Source organism: Rutilus rutilus (assembly GCF_951802725.1).
Source record: "Rutilus rutilus genome assembly, chromosome: 6".
Taxonomy (NCBI): Eukaryota; Metazoa; Chordata; class Actinopteri; order Cypriniformes; family Leuciscidae; genus Rutilus; species Rutilus rutilus.
Window position 1 is genome coordinate 35,167,810 of NC_140214.1, and position 22,160 is coordinate 35,189,969.

General features: G+C 38.1%; 3 protein-coding genes across 4 annotated transcripts in view; 1 reads left to right on the plus strand and 2 right to left on the minus strand.

Moving 5' to 3' along the window:
* Positions 1-4,713: 4,713 nt before the first annotated feature.
* On the plus strand, positions 4,714-8,312 carry mul3 (mitochondrial E3 ubiquitin protein ligase 3). 2 transcript variants are annotated; one of them, XM_084411184.1, is made up of 5 exons: positions 4,714-4,963; positions 5,773-5,896; positions 6,169-6,256; positions 6,333-6,453; positions 7,596-8,312. In XM_084411184.1, the coding sequence occupies exons 2-5, from the start codon at positions 5,780-5,782 to the stop codon at positions 8,077-8,079; spliced, it is 810 nt and encodes a 269-aa protein (XP_084267310.1). In that variant the 5' UTR covers positions 4,714-4,963; positions 5,773-5,779; the 3' UTR covers positions 8,080-8,312. The 2 variants fall into 2 exon arrangements, with proteins under 2 accessions (XP_084267310.1, XP_084267311.1); XM_084411185.1 differs by having other exon boundaries at positions 4,752-4,963; positions 5,778-5,896.
* Positions 8,313-8,314: 2 nt separating this feature from the next.
* eif2b5 (eukaryotic translation initiation factor 2B, subunit 5 epsilon) lies at positions 8,315-18,045 on the minus strand. The gene is made up of 16 exons (XM_084411183.1): positions 17,635-18,045; positions 16,417-16,541; positions 16,142-16,327; positions 15,877-16,054; positions 13,739-13,819; positions 13,578-13,655; positions 13,188-13,500; positions 12,946-13,091; positions 11,713-11,857; positions 11,179-11,280; positions 10,976-11,083; positions 10,786-10,876; positions 10,500-10,623; positions 9,450-9,575; positions 9,254-9,364; positions 8,315-8,588 (listed from the first exon to the last, which is right to left on the minus strand). Exons 1-16 carry the CDS (start codon positions 17,773-17,775, stop codon positions 8,532-8,534), a joined length of 2,112 nt encoding a protein of 703 aa, XP_084267309.1. The 5' UTR covers positions 17,776-18,045; the 3' UTR covers positions 8,315-8,531.
* Positions 18,046-20,612: 2,567 nt separating this feature from the next.
* The window catches only part of rock1 (Rho-associated, coiled-coil containing protein kinase 1), a 78,202-nt gene continuing 76,654 nt past the window's right edge, over positions 20,613-22,160 (minus strand). The window contains exon 33 of the mRNA XM_084411629.1: positions 20,613-22,012. Within this exon, the coding sequence (XP_084267755.1) occupies positions 22,009-22,012 (4 nt within the window). The 3' untranslated portion in view covers positions 20,613-22,008. The remainder of the gene's footprint in view (positions 22,013-22,160) is intronic.

The window sequence follows — 22,160 nt, forward strand, 5'->3', positions numbered from 1 at the left end:
TATTGACGTGTCTACGTGACGTGATATTTGCGTGTACGTCTCCATATAAAACAAATGGAGACGTACACGCACGTATACACGTGTGTTATCTGTCGTGCTAGTCAGTCTCGTCGCCGAACGGAACATTTCGAGCGCCATATGTGTGTGCTCGCGTCTCATATGAGTATGTGCGTGAGTTTGTTTGTGTGTGCGCTCGCGTCTCATATGAGTATGTGCGTGAGTTTGTGTGTGTGTGCTTGCGTCTCATATGAGTATGTGCGCGAGTTTGTGTGTGTGTGCTCGCGTCTCATATGAGTATGTGCGCGAGTTTGTGTGTGTGTGCTCGCGTCTCATATGAGTATGTGCGTGGAGAGTTGATATACATGTATGTGTGACTACTTAGTATATGTGTATGCAAGCGTGTTTCATATGTGTGCGTGAATGAAGTTTGATTTAAGCCCTAGACGGCGCCTCATAGATAACGGCCCACCACTAATATATATATATATATATATATATATATATATACATATACATACATATATATATATATTTTTTTTATGTGTGTACAACTGTTCAGAACTGTGCTAGCTAACCATGTGCTGATTAGCATCTGAAACAGTCACTGAAACAGTCAGGACCAAAACATGTGGTGAAGTTTCGGTTGTGACAACATTGTTTTGGTAGAGACAAAAAGGAACACATAATCCTTTGGGGAAAATAAACAAAATTATAGTACAGTTATGCAAATCATTAATATTTTAGTATGTTTTAGTGTTCTATTATGTGAGTTAAAATCTCTGGAGTTTCCATGACATCATGCTTACCAGAACTTAAACATTACAAATATTATCATGTTATAACGTATCATATATTTCATTCACTTATGCAGAGGTGCTTGAAACTATTGTCCAGTGGAATGGATAAGTTCCTGGTTTCTGAAGGGGATGCAATTTGTAGGGATGTTCCAAATGTTTTAAAAACTTTAGTATAAAAATGTATATTTATTTACAGCAATATTAACAGCGATAAAAATAAATTACTGTTGTCACAGCGCGGCGTGTCATGGTAATAATTCAGGTGAAGATAATGAGGAAAGTGCGTTGTCTTTCATTGCTCTCTTTGCCCAAACACCTTCATTGTGTCACATAAGTGGTCTGCCCTGAAACAAATACTAACACCTCATGTTAACTTAAACGCTAAGCATAACCTTAGTATATTTGGAAGCACATCCTGATAGATAGCGGGATCGGGTCCATACATGACTTTTCTCAACTAAATCCATGAAGTCTGAACTTTTGTTGTCTGAATTTTTGGTGACTAAATAACTGAGTTGACCAATAAAACCGGTGGTGGGGCGGGATTTGTGCTTAACTGGTTCCATCTAACTGCTGCAGAGCCAAAGGGTGGAGCTTGACATCAAGCTCCTGCTCTCTGGATGTAAAGGTGGAGTTTGAAGGTCCGGCCTCACCCTATCCCTAAACCCTATCCCTAAACCTCATTAGGATTAAAGTCCCCATGAAATCAAAATTGAAGTTTTTTGGCTTTTGGTATGAACATGTTAGCCTTAGGCTACTGTTATCTATAACAAAATTTGCATTTGAAGATAAGCATTCAAAACATACAGTCTCTCACTTCCACCAATATGGATCAATGATTTTGATGACATCACTCTGCACTTCACCAACTTTTTTCTGTCCAATTAAATGCTCTCAAGAATCTGAAGCTCCGCCCCCTACATTATAAAGAGACACTGAAGCTGCGGCTGAAATCTGTTACTAGTTTACACATTTACTATTTTACATGGTGAATGGCACATAGGGTGACCACCCCGTCCCGCTTTGCATTGTACCACACAGCATTTTCACCCCTTGTACCGCACGTGCCATATTGAGAAAATGTCCCGCATTTTCATCAGTCTAATGGTTTTTAATTATCATATTAAGAAAACGTGCATGCGTTCTTTTGCCTTTTTAAGAAAGCATTTTATTTATTCTTTTTGCGGCGTAGTTTTTCATCTATATTTAACAGCGCTTCGTCAGATGTACAATTACAACAGCCGTTTTTTAAATCCTATCCAATGGTTGAAAAGAAAGGAGTAAACACGGTCACTAGTAGGTTGTGACGGCTGTCAATCAAAATGTGGACCGGTGATTCGTTCCATGTGTTTCCTGTCAGTAAACAAATGGATAATTCGGTCAATTAAAATATCAATTTAACAGAATTTAGAGTTTTTGGTGTAATATATCCTTAATATATAAGACTGTCAATGATCTAATTTCATGTTGTTTTATATTTTATTTGTTCACTGTTTATTTTGTTGGATTTTAGTTGGACTTGGTCAGAACTGTTTCAAAAATAGTTATCTGCATGATGCCGCTGCTCAGATGTTGAATTTAAATGACATGTCAAATAAAGACATGTTATACATTGTGATGTAATGGTGTTTTCTGGAAGGAACTAAAGAACAAAGTATTTTTATCAGCTGAAAGGCAGAATACAAATGTTTTTATTAAGTTAGATAGACATAGCAGTTTCAGGTTATGTTTTATTGGTAACACGTCCCACATTGTCCCACACAAACTTATAATCATCCCACATTTGGTTTGTTTGATGGTGGTCACCCTAATGGCACACAGTGCACTATATAGGGGATAGGGTACGATTCAAACAGTGTAAATGTGCTTTCCATTGGGGTGAATGAAGTCTGGTTTCATGTTAGTGTCACGCGAACCCTCCGGTCCAGAGACACGAAAGCAGAGAGTAGCTCATACGCGTGAACCAGAAAACATATCGGACCCACTTGAATTCTGCAGAGTACTGTATTTTGTTATGGAATATGTAAATTTTTCCATTATAAATATGCCTTTTTGTGTATGAAGCACTTATGTATTGGAGTCAACCATAATGGTAACCTTATATAATGAAAGTGTTGTTATAAAGCAAGACACCAGAAGTAATAGTTGCAATAGTATTTGTAAAATCATTTATTGAGAAAATGGTTTATAAAGAAAAACATACCACACTGAATGTTGTAAGCATTTATTAAGCAAATGGCAGAGTAGAGATAAATTGAAAATGTATTAGAAAGAGCTTTGCTAAAGAAAGAAGAAGAATGCAATCATTACCGTCTATGTGTTACGGACAAGACACAGAATGCAACAAGAAGAGGTCCGAAGAAGGAGGATGAAGAGGCGGGGGTTCCAGGAGGGGATTACCAATGAACAAGTTTTAGGGAGTTTCCAGGAGGGGATTTCTGAAGATGTCAAAAAGTTGATGGACTTTAAAGGTGCTCTCAGCGATGTCACACGTTTTTTAGGCCAAAACATTTTTTGTCACATACAGCAAACATCTCCTCACCATCCGCTAGCTGCCTGTCCCCTGAACACGCTGTAAAGAAACGCGGTCTCTGTAGACAGCCCAGGCTCCACAAACGGCAAGAAAAACAAACTGGCCCAGCCTGGACCACGAAACATAACACATTTTCCACCCAATAACCGACAAGAAGGATTTGGGGTGGGGTTTGGGGGGTTAGTGTGCGGATGAGGAGGAGGGAGGGTTTAACTAGCCTACGTTTTGTTTGACAATACTTTAAACGTCAACACCCAACATCACTTAGAAGAGCTGGAATGACATGTCCAGTCAGACGCTGATTCACCAACGGCCTCTCCGGTGTTAGATGCCTTGCCGGCATTGTGCCTCATGAAGTTAAAAGCTTGTAAATTATTTGGTTTTGATTTACTTTTATTTTATATATTAGTACCTTTTATGTAAACTAGTTAACCTGTATTTAATAAAAAATATATATAACTGAAATTAAGAAGCTCGCCTGTTAAGAAGTCTCTGTTTAACAAAAGATTGAGCTGAACTGACCACGGAGAAGTCTTCTGTGATCTAAATATTGTAAGTATGGAAATTCAAATGCTTATTATTTAGGACAGATTTGACTTACTTTACCTAACCTGAGAATAATTAAAATAAGGTAAAAGGTGTTTAAAATGACGCACCATAAAACAATTTTAAAGTGATATGGAGGAGATTAGGAGGAGAAATGGTTAGAGAATAGGAGGAAACTGTGGCTTTACCGAGCTCAACGGCTCTGGCCGAGCTGTGATATAAACCAAACGCTATTGGCTATTTAAAAAAAAGGGAAGCTGGACGTCATGTTGGCTCAGTGAGCAGCTTCAGGCCAGAGGTGCACACTGATATATTATATATTATAAATCCGTGGTGCAGACCTAAAGGCCGGAAGTGTTACGTGCAACGGAACAAGCTTGACGGGGAATACAGTGAACTAACTTATCATTTAAGTGTTTATCCGCTAAAAATACATCTTTCTCATTTCATTATTGAAGCTTCAATTTGTTTTCTTTATTGTTCAGAATATTTTTTTTTTTTCTGTATTCAATTTGATTACTTTTTTTGTAGATTAGATTTTTTAAATGGGCTTTGCAATGAAGTCACTCTATGTTTGGTATTGATTATTTATGAATATATAAGCTATGAGAACTCTATGAGAATTTTTTTTTTCATTTGTCAAAGTAGTAACTAGTAAGTTAGGCCTATTATTAATAGATATTTAAATTTTCAGGGATGACACTGAGGTCTTTGTGCAGGACTGTCATGATAACATTGGCTTAAGAGCAGACCTTATTCACAAATATGATCGTTAAATACTGTAATATCAGTCCAAACAAAATCCACGTACAAATAGATCATCTAATAAAAGGAAATGACGCCTTAAGGTGCCGTAAATGAACGGTTAATGAACAGAAGCTCTTCCGGTCTGTGACTGCTGGACTGAAACTGCACAAATCACGCGTGTAGATGTAGGACAGAGGGAAGGGAAGGGAAACTCGCTTCTGATTGGGATTTGCGTTTTAGTGGGAGTGTCTTGTCTTCTTCCCAGCCCTCCTGTGGACACACACATTCACAAGTGCACCTCAGAGGACGACGCATTGAGTGTTTGTATAATAAACTTCAGGTGAGAAGGAGAATCCTAATGGAGAAAACCATTCAACTAGCATATTCTCAAGATCGCAGTAAATATAATACATCATATACATGTAGTATAATCAAACTAGTGTTCATAGCACATAAGTTTGAATAATTGCAGCCGTTGTTTCCTGATTCATCGTAAGCGACTCTGACATGTTTTACTCAAGCTGAGGTTCATATTTGTTATTTTATTATGTCGCATTTGTTATTGTATCGTTTCAGTGAGACGTCACGACATTAAGTCACTATAAATTGTGATTTAGATTTTGTTGTTGCGAATAAGGTGTTGAATCTGTTCACAATCATCGCGTGAAATGAACCGAAAACAAAACTAAATTCTGCTAACGTTAGTGAAAGCAACTGAGCTAACGTTATAGGTGGACAGAATGTGGATTTATTTCCGTGTTTGATCTACAGCTTTAAATAACCTTTAAAAAAAACTCTTTACTTAATTGTACCTATATATAATCATTTTAAAAAACACGAAACCTCCTTTAAAAAGAGCCCGCCACATTGCTATTGAGTGTGCAGAAAAGTACGAAAATTAACCATATTTATAATAAAAGTTTAGAAAGCACGTTTTATTGGTGGATTATCATTTTTATAACCAATTTTAATATTAATACCATGGTTAAACTATGGCTAGTATAGCAAAACCATGGCTAATTTGTGGTTACCATAGTTTAACTACACTAACCATTTGGTTTCATGTAGTAAAACCGTAGTGGATGGATTACCATGTTTACTATGTTTTACAACGAAACATTTGTGACAAGCTTGTCTGTCTTTCTCCAGAGCAGAAATGAGTGATCCTCTCCTTAACCCACTGACCGTCATATGTGCAGGATCCTGCTTTGCCTTCTCTGGACTGTTTTATAAACTGTACTCCGAAAAAAGACAAGAAATACAGAAGCTGAAGGTAATGATTTCCCTTCACTGCTTGCTAAATAACAGAACTATTGTACAATGTACAAACACTGTTGTAGTGTAGCCTAGATCCCAAAAGCTCTGATTCATAAAGTATCATCATTGTGTCTTTGTTGAAGACACATATCCTCAGTTTACTCTTTATATGAAAGTTTATTGCAAGTCACTTTGGCTGAAAGTGGAACAGAATGAGTCAGCTAAATTGTAATTTTTTTTATAAAAGCTTGCTCGTCGAAACATCGGCCTGTTTCCTCCACTTTGCAGGAGATACCAAACTTTCAAGCAGACCATCACCTGCTCAGGATTCTGAAGGCATCGTCCAACAAGAGACTTAATTATGTTGCTGTAGAAGGTAGATAAAACACTAAACACCACCTCATACTTTGAAAAGTCTTCATTTATGCATCTTTCTTTTGCCTCCATTGCAGGATTGGTGCAGGCCATCGGAGAGCCCATTTCCAGCAGGAACGTGCCACGGTGTTATGGTGTCGTTCAAAAGATAACCGTGCAGGAGCACTGGAAATACTGGAACTCTGTTCTCAAGTCATGGTAAATGCTTCACTGCCAATCATTTGGCTTGTTTGGAGGATTAGTTCACTTCAGAATTTATATTTCCTGATATTTTACTCACCCCCACTTCATCCAAGATGTTCAAGTCTTTCTTTCTTCAGTCGAAAATAGATGGAAGGTTTTTGAGGAAAACATTCCAGGATCTTTCTCCATATAGTGACTTCAATGGGGTCCAATGGGTTGAAGGTCCAAATGGAAAAGTGCAGCTTCAATGTCTCGACACGATCCCAGCCGAGGAATAAGAGTCTTATCTAGACAAACCATCGCTCATCCTCGAAAAAATAAACATTGATATACTTTTTAACCTCAAATGCTCGTCTTGCACTAGCTGCGATGCGCCACACATTACGTAATCACGTTGAAAGGTCACGCGTGACGTAGGCGGAAGTACCGACCCAGTGTTTACAAAGCAAACGTGCAAAGACTAAGTTAAACGCCATTAACAAAATAAATAAATAAAAGGTAAAAAACGATGTCGGACTATTTTCAGGAGTTGGAGGAGAAAATGAGATTACGTTTTTCGCCCTACGTCAGGTACCTTTCCAACGTGATTACGTAATGCGTGAAGTCGTGGACGTGCAAGATGAGCGATGGTTTGTCTAGATAAGACTTATTCCTCGGCTGGGATCGTGTAGAGCCCTTTGAAGCTGCACTGAAACTCACATTTGAACCTTCAACCGGTTGGACCCCATTGTCCACTATATGGAGACAAATCCTGGAATGTTTTCCTCAAAAACCTTAATTTCTTTTCAACTGAAGAAAGAAAGACATGAACATCTTGGAGGAAGTGGGGGAGTAAAATATCAGGAAATTTTTATTCTGAAGTGAACTAATCCTTTAAGCAATTGGATATGAGAAGCCAAGCTGTATTGCGAGTTGAACCAAGGCTATAAGGCACGTTATAAAGTAAATAGCAGATATAGTCCCTGGCATATACAGTAGTCAACATTTGAAGTGGATCAAAACCTTTCATCAAAGTTATACATGAATTTTGAACAATACCTGTTCTTGTCTTTGAAGAACTCTTTTGATCCACTTCAAATGTTGACTACTGTAGCGACTGCTCTTCATACTGTAACTGTTGAGGTCCTGGCACATTGAGTCTGAAACTTTCTCCAAAGGGTCTCCAAAAAAGTGAACAAGAAGCAGACCACCAACACGGTGCCCTTCAGCCTGATCCAGCCCGGGTCCTACACCAGTGAGGTTTCGGTGCACGTGGACTCGCCTCTGGAGGCGTCCGGCGATTACCTGGAGCAGGTGCACAAGCGCCTCAGGACCGCCAAAGAGGGGCTGGTGGACGTCGTCCTGAATGAACTGAGCGGGGAGAAGCCCGTGGCCCAGGAGGAGCGCGAGGAGCTGCTGCGTGTGGGGACGTCCCTCACCGGATTCGGGGAGCTTGTGCTGGAGCAGGATAAGATCATGAGGTTACAGACACCCAGAGATGGACGCAGCTTTGTCCTGATCCCCGGAGATCACAGGAGCTTCATGCAGAGACACGAGAACAGCGCTAGCATGTGGAAAGGGCTGACGGCTGTGTTTGGAATAACGGGGACTACATTATTAGCGGGGTTTATCCATAGTAGTCTTAAGGATAAAAAGAACTAGCGCACTGTGATATGAAACAAAATCATGCACATAATTATAAAACTAAATCATGCTACAGTCTTTGATTTTATTTCAGAGTTTTCTGTTGCTAGTGAAAATATTTTTTCAAGCCTAGTACACTCCAAGTGACTCAAACTCTCCTTAAATCAGCGTTTCTCTTTTTATATGAATCTAATATTTCAGATACCTTGTGTTTGACTGTGTCACCAATATTAAAAGCTATTCACAACTCACGGGTGATCATGTTGACTTTAATCACTGTAATTCTGTTGTGGACGATGAGGTCCAATGAGTTTGTTCTTAAAAATACCTTCCGAAGAAGAAGAATGCATGAGGGTAAATAACAGTATGTAAATTTTCACTTTCGGCAGCAAAACAAGTCATCGCATGGAGAAGATGCCATGACGTGTAGGTTTGTAAAGTGTACGAGTCACACTCGTGATGGTGTACGTTCATTCATCTTCTGAAGACTCCTCGGCCTCCTCTAGCCACTGAATGAACTTCAAGAGCTGTGGAGAGACGAGACATAAGCACAACTCAAACACAGACTCCAGTCAATTATCAGAAACACTGGTTTTGATCATTCACACTGCCTTCACATCTTTCCCACGTTCTGTGCTTTCATTCACACATCATTGATAGGTTCATAAAGAGGTAACACTTTACAATAAGGTTCATTAATTAACTACCTTAGTTAACATGAACTAAGAATGAACAATACTTCTTCAGCATTTACTAATCTTAGTTAATATTCATTTACTAATACGTTATTAAAATCAAAGGTGGTTTTTGTTAACATTAGTTTATGTACTATGAACAGCTGTATTTTTATTAACTAACATTAACAGATTAATAAATACTGCAACAAATGTATTGCTCATTGTTAGTTAACACATTAGCTAATGAACCTTGAAGTGTTACCCATAAAGACAACGATGCGCCATCTAATGAAGACCTTGTCAAGAAGCTCTGGCTCTGTTCACACATGGGATTAATCCCATCCCAGTAATATTACTAGGGCCTGATACTGGGATTGTATTTTCCGGCATTCTGGCTCTGGTTTGTGTTCATGCACACAGCTTTCCAGCAATTTGAAAGTAATTTTCACAAATCAATGTACAGTAGCTCCAGTATCAGTTTCATTTTACAGCAGATAAAGCTTAGAGAATCCCACCCCTTGATTCTGGCGGAGCTGTTGGCTCTTCTCTGAGGCGGCACCCTGAGTGAACCAGCGCATGATGACGTCCTCCTCCAAGATCTCCAGCTGGTACATGCTCATCAGCACCTGAAGTGGACAGACAGTACACACGATCAGCCAGCAACAGACAGAACGTGTGTTGTGGTCGACTGCAGAAAGAGAGGCGACTCACTTTGACCATAACTGCGCAATGAGTGTCACATTCAAGGAAAACCTCCTCCATGGAAGTCAGACAGTCCATCTGGTCTTGAGCTCTCTTCACGTAGTTCTTGAAGACTGGCGCCCACTTCTTTAACAACTGTGAGGAAAAAACACAGGGGCTGGTTTCAGTATCTTCTGCTATAGTCAAATAACTGAATGTACAGGAGAAGCATCCGACTTAAGATTATACACATCCAGAGATTAAAGTTCTCCATGAATTGAATTGCAGAGAAGCCATGTGTGAGATCAGTGCAGATCTAGATTGGATATTGACAGGGGCTTGTGGTGAAAGTGCCCCCCAAACTAATTCTTACCTTGTCTGTGTATGAATATGACAAGAATATGACATGCCTTCCCCCCCCCCACACAAACTTTTCAAAAAAAATTATATTATTTAACATTAAAAAAATTATTAAAATATTAAAGGCAGTAACGTAAACATGTATATCATGGCCACAAATTAACAATTTGTCCCCACGACTCACTAATACGTCAGCATGTTTTACTAATTAGTTCAACGTGGCCGCGATTTAGTCAAATGAGGGACCAAATTAAGACATGGGAACAAATTCTTTAACAAAATCGAGAATGAATTCTTAATTCAAGCCACAATTTAATGAAACATTTACGATTTAACCAAAACAAATTCCTAACTTGAGGCCACGATTTAACAAACACAAGAACAAATTCTTAAATTTAACAAAAACGAATTCTTAATTCATGGTCACAATATATATGTCTGTCTGCAGAGTGTAAATGGCTGATAATTTGTATAACTAAAGCGTGTCAAGCATTGCACACAAAAGTATCAGGTTTATTTAATAGATTAAAAACAGCTTTGAAATGATGCAAACAGGCAATTGAATAGCTGTTCTAAAACATCATCTTCCATTAAAATGTTATTGGTCACAAGTATTTAAATTGATGGTTAAAGGAATGTGATACAGCCTGAAAAAAAGTTCTCAGAAGATTTCTTTTTTTTTAAATTGAATCCCTGTCCATATCAAACAGACATACTCACAGGGAGCAGGTGTGATGAATACTGAGCTGTGCTGATGTGTGCCCCCTGCTGGTGGAATGGAAACTCAAGCACAACTCTCATCAAGATCTGCATTACTTCCTTCAGAGTAATATTGTAGGCATACCTGAGAAGTGACAATGACATTTAACCTATTGCAGAGCATCTCCTCTTGTGTGCCATAGAGAAATTATCAGCATTTGGATTTGCAACACGGGATCAGTAATTGATCTCTTCATTTTTGGGTGAACAAAGTGTTAATAACTGGATCTTGGTAACTTTAACTTACTTGAGTGAGTTAATCTCAAGAACCAGATTGTCGCAGCCTATGTTCTCATCCAACCCTCTCTGTAACGTACCCTGAACCTCGTTCTGAAACACTGAGGGGAAAAGAAAGGCTGGTATAAAACTGGGACTTCTGGAAAATATGCATGCAACATGGATTCAACAATGTGGTATTTCACGTTTACAATTCTCACCTGTGACATCATCCAATTCAGGTGACGCAGTGTGGCTTCCCAGGTCATGTGATCCCTCACTGACCTCACTTTCGCTGTCACTCTCTGGGTCGGGATTCAACACTAGGCCTGGAAACATAACATCACCATCAATGCCTGCATAATCCCCCTTTTTAAATGAAAGTTCACCCAAAATTTTAAATGGTCCTTATTCAGACTCTCACCCCAAATGCCATCCGCAAGCTCATCTTCCTCGGTGTCATCAAGACAGCTGGTTTTCCATCGGTATCCTTTACCCTCTGAACCCACCTCTGCTGGATTAAACACTGACAAAACACAGTTTGCTCATGTCAATCACGCATTGAACATTTTTATGAATGTTTTTACATTTTTAGTGGCAATAACATTCCATGTCAATATAGAATGACATCTTTTTTACCCCAAGAATATAAGAACACACTTTATTTTCATGCGTCTTTGTTACGGTGTAATCAAGAACTGAGTAATATTGACAAAATGCACATTCAGTGTTAGCTGCTTGTAATTAGGCATAATTTGCTGTTACTGCTATAATAAATACATGAAACATATATGACAAGGACACATTCAAATAAAATGATGATAAACCCACAAATTACGATCATCCCAGTGCCCTCCAGCATTTAAAATCACTGTCAATGTGAACAACAGTCACAGTTATTAGCGTTTCACAGAACTTGTCTACTATGTCCACATAAGGAAATAAAAAGAGCATGAACCTTTCTGTTTGATTTTGTCTTTATTGTAGCCAACATCATGGTCATCACTCAAGAACTCATCATCATCTTCCTCATCCTCTTCATCTGGATGGTGCATGGACAGAACTGTGCCTTCTTGAAGAGTAATATCTGGACCCACCACAACCTGCATATCAACATTTGCTTAGAAAACAAGGCAACTAGGTGATTCGTTTTATACACACAAGATGGAGAATATTCAGCCTCTGTAAAATCAGGTGTAGAGACCAAATACTCATTTAAAAATGTGACCTCCTTTATCTTCAATAAGTGTATACACCGGCCAAAAGAAGTCGCTGTCTGGATTTAAATAGGCAAATGCTTAAGAGTCTATAGGCGCGTTTCCATTACAGATTTGCACAAAACTTTTGCGATTTTTTCTAAACGTCGTCAAAAAACTATTGCGAAATGACGGCGTTTCCATTAACCGATGATATGCGACTAAAACTTAGTCTCGTGATAAGTCATTCCAAAAATCATAGCAACGGACGTTGGTAGGTTTATGTATATCTCAGCCACCGTACTAGACATTATTATTAAAAGGAGACGTTTTTGCGAAATTGACGTATTTCCATTGGGCGTATTTTCAATTTGCGCAATTTGAAGGGTAATGGAAACACGGCTTATGACTGGATCATTATTGCTGTGATTATTCTGTTTAAAGCATGTTATATGTTTGCCAACAGTTCTTCTAATCCTAATTGATGGAGTGTGTAGCTTTTCATTTCTTAAATAACCATTTAGGAAACCAAATCATGGCCATATTCCAGGATGAAAATGTCCATATTCGTCAGGCTCAAACTGTGAATGGTTGTGAGGAGCATGAAGAATCATTCTCACACATGAGTCTGCTCCTCTGAGTCCAGATCTTAAATTCACTGAAAGTCTTTGGGATGTGCTGGAGGAGACTTTACAGAGCGCTTGACTCTTGCACTGACAACACAAGATCTGGACCAAATATTGATGCACCTCTTGATGGAAACAACATCACAACATTTATGTGTCTCCCTACATGGTTGCTTAAGAAATGAAAAGCTACACACTCCATCAATTAGGGTTAGAAGAACTGTTGCCAAACATATTACATGCTATAAACAGAATAATCACAGCAATAATGATCCAGTCATACACTCTTAAGCATTTGCCTATTTAAATCCAAACAGCGACTTTTTTGGGGCAGGCAGTGTATATTAAATCAAATGAGTGGTTTCTTACGTTGTAGGCGAGCACACACTGATCATTCAAAACGACTCCATGTTTCACCTCCACACAATCACAGATAACGGACTGCTTGACCTTCACATCGTTGGCTATGTGGACTTTATTCCATATGTACGCTCTTTCCAGAGTCACATTGTCTCCTAAGTAGACAAAACAGCAGTTAGCAGGGTGTCAATCAAATAGATTTTCACATTGTCACATGGCATTTCCAACAATTTCAACTATAAAGACAGTACCGATGACACAGTTTGCTCCAATCACAGTGTTTGATATGGTGCAGTTTGCTCCAATCACTGTATTTCGGCCAATAAGCACGTTTTCCTCCATCTGGCTGCCGTGTCCCAGACTGACCCCGGGCTCACGGTACACGTTATGTCGGGAGTGTGTACAGCTCTGGCCTTCTTGGTCTACAAAGTTGGCCTCAGGTGTGATGGGATAGATCCAGCGTCGGATCATGTCGGAGGAGACCGTGTCGTACATGAGGAGGTTGGACACACGAACCCCATATCCATCTTTAGTGACATGCATGTGGATCTGGTTTCCCAGGATCTATGGAAAAAGAAACGCTTGATAAGATCATATGCAAATTCTTAAATAAGCAAGTCATTTGATTGTGTGCTTCATACCTCTTCATTGACTAGAAGCCCACGGACGAAGTCGTTTTTTGTCTGGTAGTCAAAGTTGTCTGTGAAAAGCTCCGCAACCTACGTTACACAATATTCATCAGGCAATATGTTTATGAGTTAAACAAAGAAACAGAGCTGTAAAACAAAAAAGCCACACTCACCTGTGGAGAACAGATGCTAATGTGACAATCCAAAAGATCAAACCTAATTTCAAATTCGTCACTTCCACTATGGAAAATATTCTGTGTGAAAAGAAAGAACAACTTTCACAACAAAGAACAAGAGTCAACATGCACCAATGCTACATTTTTCTAAATGTCAATCATTAGTTCGATGAGCCTTAAATTAATACATTGTTTAAATTAATACATTATTAGCTAACCGTGTAATTTGTTTATGTACATTTCTGAGATACATAACTAAGAGAGTTACCTCTAATAACAGATCACTCTAAATTGTAATGTAGAAAGCTGAAAAGGTGCTTTGAAACAATATGTATTGTAAAAAGTGCTATACAAATAAATGTGAATTGAATTGAACAACTACAGTAGTCAACATTTGAAGTGGATCAAAACCTTTCATCAAAAGTTATACATGAATTTTGAACAATACCCGTTCTTGTCTTGTCGAGCTGACTGAGAATGTATTCATACATTATAGTTTTATTTTTTGGACTGCCTGACTTGAGAACGAGTATCACAAACTCAAAAGTAAAACAGGAATAGTGCTACTATTTCTTTATGCTAACAGACTTGTAGCAAGTAAGCAACCAAAACACCCTAGCAATCATTTAGACCTTATGAAGCCCCTGCCTGTCCCAGACGAAAGATGGCCAATCGGTGGTCGATTTCAGTGTTAATGGCTCCTAAATGCTGGTCCTACAGTACATCATACAGTGAAAGAGGTTTAAAGATGGCCAATCGGTGGTCGATTTCAGTGTTAATGGCTCCTAAACGCTGGTCCTACTGTACATCATACAGTGAAAGAGGTTTAAAGATGGCCAATCGGTGGTCGATTTCAGTGTTAATGGCTCCTAAACGCTGGTCCTACTGTACATCATACAGTGAAAGAGGTTTAAAGATGGCCATTGTCACGGTCTTATGACTAAAGATAGCCTGTGATCATTTTCTGACAGTGTCTACAACTGCTACAACCTACACCTAATGACTAGCCAATAAAAATGGAACATGAAATGGCATAATGATCAACACGGCATGACGCTAAAACTGAAAACTACTAACCTCAAACTCCATTTGCTAAATTGGCATGCAAAGTTGGCATCTTTTCACTAGCCATGACCACATATTCTCCTCTTTCCTCCTCTTTTTTTCGGCGGAGATAAAACCAAAACTGCCAAAGTTCATCTTGCTCTATTTGTTTACCACTAGCGCATGCTAATGACGTTTTATTCCTTTATACTAACTTGCGTCGTAGCCTACGATTCAATAGGTGTCATTATCGTACAGTCTACATAGATGTCGTACCCACGTTTATTAGATCTATGTCGTACAGTGTAATGATCTTATAGGATTGCCGAGATCACACAGTCTGTAGCAGGAATTACCAACTACCTGACAACGCCCTAGAAACCAACCACAACACTCTAGCAAGAGTAACAATGCCTTGGCAAACACCCACAACACCCCTCGCGTTGGCGAGTTCTGCACATAAATAAAATGATGATTTAAACTATGCTTTAGGCTACATCTGATATACACATTTAGATTAAATATATCATTCTCATTAATAAAGTTAAAGCATGACCAAGAAGTTACACATTTTTATATTATAATAAATATGAATATTTGTAGTGGATGCGATGCTTTTGAACACTTTTCCTGTGGCATGCTGTGTTTTAATGTTTTAACTACAGCGAGGATTGCTTAGCGCATGATATGGTCTGAGGAAATATTTTCGCACAAATAATGATCAATAATGCACAATAAGGCCTATCTGTTTCCATTAAAAATATAAATCAATTAAAAATACTATTTGGCCAGAGGAAAAGATTGAGAAAAACCTTCTCTGAAATGTATTTTATACTATTAAATTTATTTATTAAAAAACAAGGCAAGGATAACTTTTAGCAATGTAATGTGACGGCACGTCCGTATCTCAAATTTTCCTAATGTCTTGTGCTGTTAAACGTGGTATCACCTGGATTAATATGCATATGCAAATGATATGCAGATGAGGATCTGCATAGTAAAACTAGGCGTTGTAAGCTCCATATATGGTTATTTCGGGGAGGAGACGCATGTGTGCACAATCTTGCGCTGACTGAATGAAAGCCTCTCACCATAGGGAACTGAAGTCTCTTTAGCGCCTGAGCTCTCTGGTAATGGAGAATACGCTTGCTCTTGCTGTCCATGGCCACTATAACGTCATCGTCTTCAGAGCGAGTCTTGTGGCCGGGCGAGGACTCTTTGAAGATCATGGTCATCACTGAGACGTTCTTGTCCATTTTGCGCCGTTGTCTTTAAAAAAACAACAACAAAAACACAGGTTTAATGATATATAAATGCGAAACAATGGACTGTTTTCTGTGGAGAGAAGACACTCACCTGTGTTCCTGTAAAGCCTGGGAAACATCAATGTTGGACACCACGTCCCCATAAACCAGCAGAAAGTCAGAGCGGACTAGAGATTTGGCATCCACGTCCCTTAAAACATCTCCGAGGGACCGGTACAGATCAGAGGTGATGATGTGGACCATATTGGGAGATGTGGGGCGACACCATTTCGACTTTCTGTAAAACAAGACAGCAAATACAAAAAAATGAGTCATCAGGATCACAGTCATTCTCCAATATCAACATACAATGTCACAGTGTCTCACTGTAAGTGTTCCTTGATTTTGCTGGACATCCAACAACAGAAGACAAACGTCTCTTGCACTCCAGTGGATGTCAGAAACTCTAGTGTGTAGTCGATCATGGAGACGTTTGCCAGAGGCAGAAGGGCCTGATGGGAGAACGCAAGAGTGGAAAGTTAGTCTAGAAATCAACGTGTCAACATCTCCTCAGAAATTATCAGGTGCTAATAGCTGGGTACTTTTATACATTCAAAGTTACTAAATGATAACCATTTTCACAATCTAAATTAAGCAGGAAAAAATAACACACTGTTTATTTTATTTTGTTATTTTTTTTATATTGACATGACAAAAACCGCATTCTCTAACCGAACTCACACTTTTTTTGTGTGTGAACGATTAAAAAGCTTGATTACATTTTCAATTGATGTACTTTTTGAAACTTTCAATGAATGGAAAACAATTATGACACAATATAAAAAAATTCTCAAACAAAACTATTAGAAATATTTTTTATAATATCTTGTACAAAAAAAAAATCACATATTTAAAATTTGCTATTCTCAAAGCAATCCGTTTAAAAAATTTAAATAAAGGCAAAGATTTGGATCTGAAGCCAGTAGATATTAATTTTATGACAACATTGACATTTCTTTCATCGTTATAATTTATCTTTCAATAGAATGCATACAGATATCAATGTTTACGGACTTGTTATGAACAATAACAACAACTTTCTTAATAACATCCTTATTCTGGTCAAATTTTATATATATACACGAATCAAAGTAGCTTTTTTGAAGGTGAAACCTAGGTTTAAAATAAAAAAGGCAATACTTTTCAGGAGTATTTCAACATGATCGACAAAAAAACACTGATCCTTCTGTTCTAATGCAAAGATGTATCTAGTTGTTTCCATGTTAATTATTTTTGTACATGACAAGTTGTTTAATAAAAAAAACCAAATCAAATTTAAAGTAAATATTGCATGCTTAATACATACTATTATCAGAGCCCTTTCTATTATCGTAGTGCATGTGTCCACAAACATTGTTATCAATATGGCAACATGTTTTTTTGTACCAATTATCTATTTCTTGTAGAATGTGTTTGTACAGTATTGCAGTGATGAGTTAGCAGGACAGAACTGGACCGAGACACACACACACACACACACACACACACACACACACACACACACACACACACACATGTGCTCGCGGTGATGTTGACTTCACTCACCCGCGGCTGGTCTTTGCTGATGGGGAAGAACCTGCGGTTGAAGCTGTCGGCTATGAGAACAGCCTGTAACGGCTGCTCCTCTTCATCCTTCTCCGACACTGCCTTTCTGGGCCGATTCTGTTTCCCTGCTTTGCCTGCCATGTTTGTGTCAGCTGGGTCTGCTGGGTCTGCAGTGTGTGTGTGTGTGTGTGTGTGTCTGTCAAGGAAACGCAATACAACGGCAACAAGCTTGAGTTTAGTGACCCGGAAGTTGTCTCTAGGAAGTCGGTATAATGTTTCTAATATTAATTTGCTTCAGTTTTAATCCTTAACTGCGTAACATTAGTTTAATGTCATAGTTACTGTTGCTCAGTGTCATTACTCAGTTTTAAATTATTATCCAGATAACGGCTGAAGAGCAACGTAAACGGCGTTGTCACGTGACACAAGTTACTTTTCTCAGCGATGGTTCAGAATGACCGGACCAATCACAAGCTAAGATTTTCTTCTTTTTTAAAAAATAAATAAATTGATACTTTAATTTAGCAAGGACACATTTAATTGATTTAAAAAAAATAAAAGAGCATCTATTAATCTTTGTTAATGTTATTCAACATTTACTAATACTTTATTAAAATCTTGTTAACATTACTTGCACCGTGAACTAACATGAACAAACAATGAACAGCTGTATTTGTATTAACCAACGTTAACAAAGATTTACAAATACAGTAACAAATGTATTCCTCATGGATGGTTAGTTCATGTTAGTTAATGTTACAATGAACCTTATTGTAAAGTGTTACCAAAAATACATAGTGATTTTCATTGTGAAAGACATACTATTTGTGATTTTCAGTGTTATAGCCTTGGTGATGTTAGGGTTTCAGTATGGGACAAAAATTCTGTCTGCCATGTCCTGTTGCCCCTAAGGTTAAAGGGATAGTTCACCCAAAAATGAAAATTGTGTCATTAATTACTCACCCTCATGTCGTCCCAAACCCAGACACACTTTCGTTCATCTTCGGACCACAAATGGAGATGTTTTTGATGAAATCTGGAGAACTCTATTTATTCTACTAATTATAGTACCGCAATAAGACTCTTTGAATCATGTTACATTTTGTGCTATAACGATTGAATTAGCAAATGTTTCAAATTATTTCACAATGCCAAACTATCTAAACATGTTACAATTTAAAAGTAAATATACATTTTTCTTAAGAGGGTCATCTTCCTCAATATTTGTATTTCTAATATATAGTGTATATTATTATTAGCCTATGTCAGTGAGGAATGTAGGCATGAAGATGAACTAAATCACAGGTATTTATTGAAGAATGAGGTGAGTTCATTGGCAAAAAATAGTAACACTTAGCACTATACTTGATAAATGGTCTATTCACAGAAGATAACAGACACTGAGTAACCAACGAGGAGATTTCCTGCAATCGAAGGAGTCACAGGAAAAACAGGAAAGTTGTTGAAGAAAGAGGTTAGCAATCCAGAACAGTGAACAGGGTTTGAGTCCTAATTCAAGACCAGAAGCCTCCTGACTCTGAGGATCTTACATCATCGGCAGTTCAGTGTTCGTGATCAATTTACACCAAAACAAAACATAACATGTATGCCTTCATATTTCTCTTAAATTTCCTGATGAACTCGTTTTCAGTCAGTCCTTTTTTTCGTGAATTGGAATGTGTGCAAAGGATTGTGGGTGATTGAAGGACATGAAGGATACACTTGATGCATCCTTCAAAGTGAGCTGAACGAAGGACTCAAAAGGAAGGCTGCCTTCCAAGGATCCATCAAATTGAGCGGGACGGGATTAGGCAATCAGGTAGCAGCTTCAACGTGGGTGGGGGTAATAATTAGGCAGGTAATCGAAATTAAGTACAACACCAACATAGCGGGAGAGCTCTCCGTGGAGGAGACGAGGGAGACAGGAGCCACAGTGATGTGTCCATGACTATCGCTATTAGCCTATTATATAATTAACCCTCATCCTTCCCTCGCGGGTCAAAATTACCTGAAGCCCTAAAATTATACTTTCAGAAAGCTTATTTTGTTTCATTTTGATAATATTTTTTCAATTTTTTAATGCAATTTTTTTTTATTTACCTTTAAATTACTAGATTTGATCAATAAATAAATAGTAATTTCAGCACATTCCTCACATTCTTTCATCTTAAATTCAAAATAACTTACTATTTCATGCATAGCCCTTTTAATTCAGCTCAAAATATCTTACATTGGGTGTCTTTGCCGACCTCTTGTGGAAAAATAATAATATAACATGATATTTCATGGCTCTTCCCACTAGATGGCCTTATAACTCTATATGGAGCACATGAGTTGTTTCCACTGGGTCCTAAAGTCATTTGTCTTCAGTATGCACTCAGATACACATGTAGACATTATAAAATAATTCTTTTGGTAAAGATTTAGCATTTTTAGTTCGAATTTCGAGCTTTTTCATTGTGTACTGAAGCGGCTCTATCTCTCTCTCTCCTCTCCACCTATAGCTGGTGTGTGTGGTGAGCACACTGGCGTCGTTGTACTGTGGCTGCCGTCGCATCATCCCAGCGGATGCTCACACTGGTGGTGTTGAGGAGAGATCCCCTGATATGATTGTAAAGCGCTTTGGGTGTACAGTAGTACATATGAAAGTGCTATATAAATGCCTCATTCATTCATTCCTATGGGGGTCAATTTGACCCGTGAGTGAAGGATTTGTTACTTTTTTTAAATATAGCCCCACTGGATTCTCTCTCTCACACACACACACACACTTTTAATCTCTGTAAACGTTTTAAAAAGTATATCCCATATGTCGTGCTTATTAGCCATTCACATTTGAAATGCATTACGTCTGACACCAACTCCGCATTATAAACTGTACTGTGTTTTAGGTCAGCTTGAGTTGTGAAGGCCCCACCTGACAAAACATCAGAAACGATTAAAACCAGGTAGGTAAGAACAGGTAAAACACACTCAGGCGATAGATAAAGATATGTTTATTGACACATATCCATCAGTGCGGCCTCCAATGCAATTTAACATGCAATACATCCACATCAAAACAGATCATTGTTCCAGTGCTTATTTTACTGAACACATTTGTAAAAACCATGTTGGATTATTGAGGAGGTATTCATCATCTTGATTCATGAGTATGTACACTGACGGAAACCGCTTTGACGGGGAGCTGGGGATGTTAACGGTCTTTTTTTATTGATATTATAAAAGAAAAAAAGCAGGACACGTTGCCATCATCATGGTTCCACATGCAGAACTTCTGAACTTTGTTTGACAACATTGAGGACATGCAATAGATGGTCCGCTCTGTTTCAAACCCTTTAGGTTCTGGTAAAAATCACACTGTAATAGATATGTTTGTTTTCAAAGTATGATAATAGTAAAGATTTGTTTGGAGAGGAGCGCAAACAGATATGGCAGTAAAATTGTTATCCAAAAGGCACTAGGTGAGCCAAACGCTACAGATGTTTAGTTCTACAAATAAATTACAATTCAAACAGTGCAGTTACATTTGTTAACTTAATGTTTTCCTTTTTGAAACATTTATCTATGAATCAAATGTAAGGCAACACATTACAAAAAAAAAAAAAAAGATAAACATAAGAATATTACAGAATGTACCCAATGAACACACACACAGACACAATTTATTTTCAATGGTTTCTGTGACATTTTATGTCTCCTGATGCCATTTTGATGGTATCCTATGGCTTGGAGCCTCCAAAAACAATAATAATGATAATGACAATTATGATAATATTATGCATAGACTGTAATGATCTTCCATGCTCCATAAAAAGACCTCAAAATCTCCCCTCAGAAACTCTCAGTACCCAATACTTTGCAACCAAACCCAATTCATTTTGAGGCATAGAATAAGGCAACCAGAGTCCATCAGAAGGCGGCATCAAAGTGGATCGGTTTGCAAACAAAAAGACCCTTTTACGGTTAATTCCCCAAATTTCCCCATTTGCCATGATGCCAAGCTATAGTCCCAATCCCAGAGGTTTCAGAGTCCAAACAGAAAGACATGGCCATGAGAACAGCCTATAGTTTCCTTCCCAAGCTGTGAAAAGATGTCAAAGCTTTCCTCTGGACAGTAGGATATATGGTGTGGAATAAATGGGGAGAAGAGGGCAGAAAAAGATGATGCCAAAAAGTCTCCATGATGCCTTGCGGTAGGTAAATCCTGAATTTCAGCACCAATTACTGTCTGTTTTTTCAGTTGTGAAATGCAACTTTAAAAAGGTTAATTACATGTTTGTTACAGAATTTTGTGTATACTTTTTTTTTTTCTTTTTTTTTTCTTAGAGAGGAAAGTACAAAAATCCCAATTTAATCCAGAGGTTCAGATGGTTAGCTGGAGGAAAGAAGAAAAGAAAATGTCCAGTGTTTGAAATAAAGTTTAAATGTATGATCACTCTTACTGAAATTCCATGTTAAACAGACCTTTTCAGTCATCATCATAATATGATTCAAAAAGCACAACATTTGACTGAAGAAAACAG

Coding starts and splice junctions, on each gene's coding strand:
- eif2b5 (XM_084411183.1), bottom strand. CDS start 17,775: ATGGCAGGCAAAGCAGGGAAACAGAATCGGCCCAGAAAGGCAGTGTCG. Junction 13,501..13,577: donor GGCTTCTAGTCAATGAAGAG/GTATGAAGCACA, acceptor CTTTTTCCATAG/ATCCTGGGAAACCAGATCCA. Junction 8,589..9,253: donor AGCTCCGCCAGAATCAAGGG/GTGGGATTCTCT, acceptor GTCTCTCCACAG/CTCTTGAAGTTCATTCAGTG.
- mul3 (XM_084411184.1), top strand. CDS start 5,780: ATGAGTGATCCTCTCCTTAACCCACTGACCGTCATATGTGCAGGATCC. Junction 5,897..6,168: donor AAGAAATACAGAAGCTGAAG/GTAATGATTTCC, acceptor TCCACTTTGCAG/GAGATACCAAACTTTCAAGC. Junction 6,257..6,332: donor TAATTATGTTGCTGTAGAAG/GTAGATAAAACA, acceptor CCTCCATTGCAG/GATTGGTGCAGGCCATCGGA.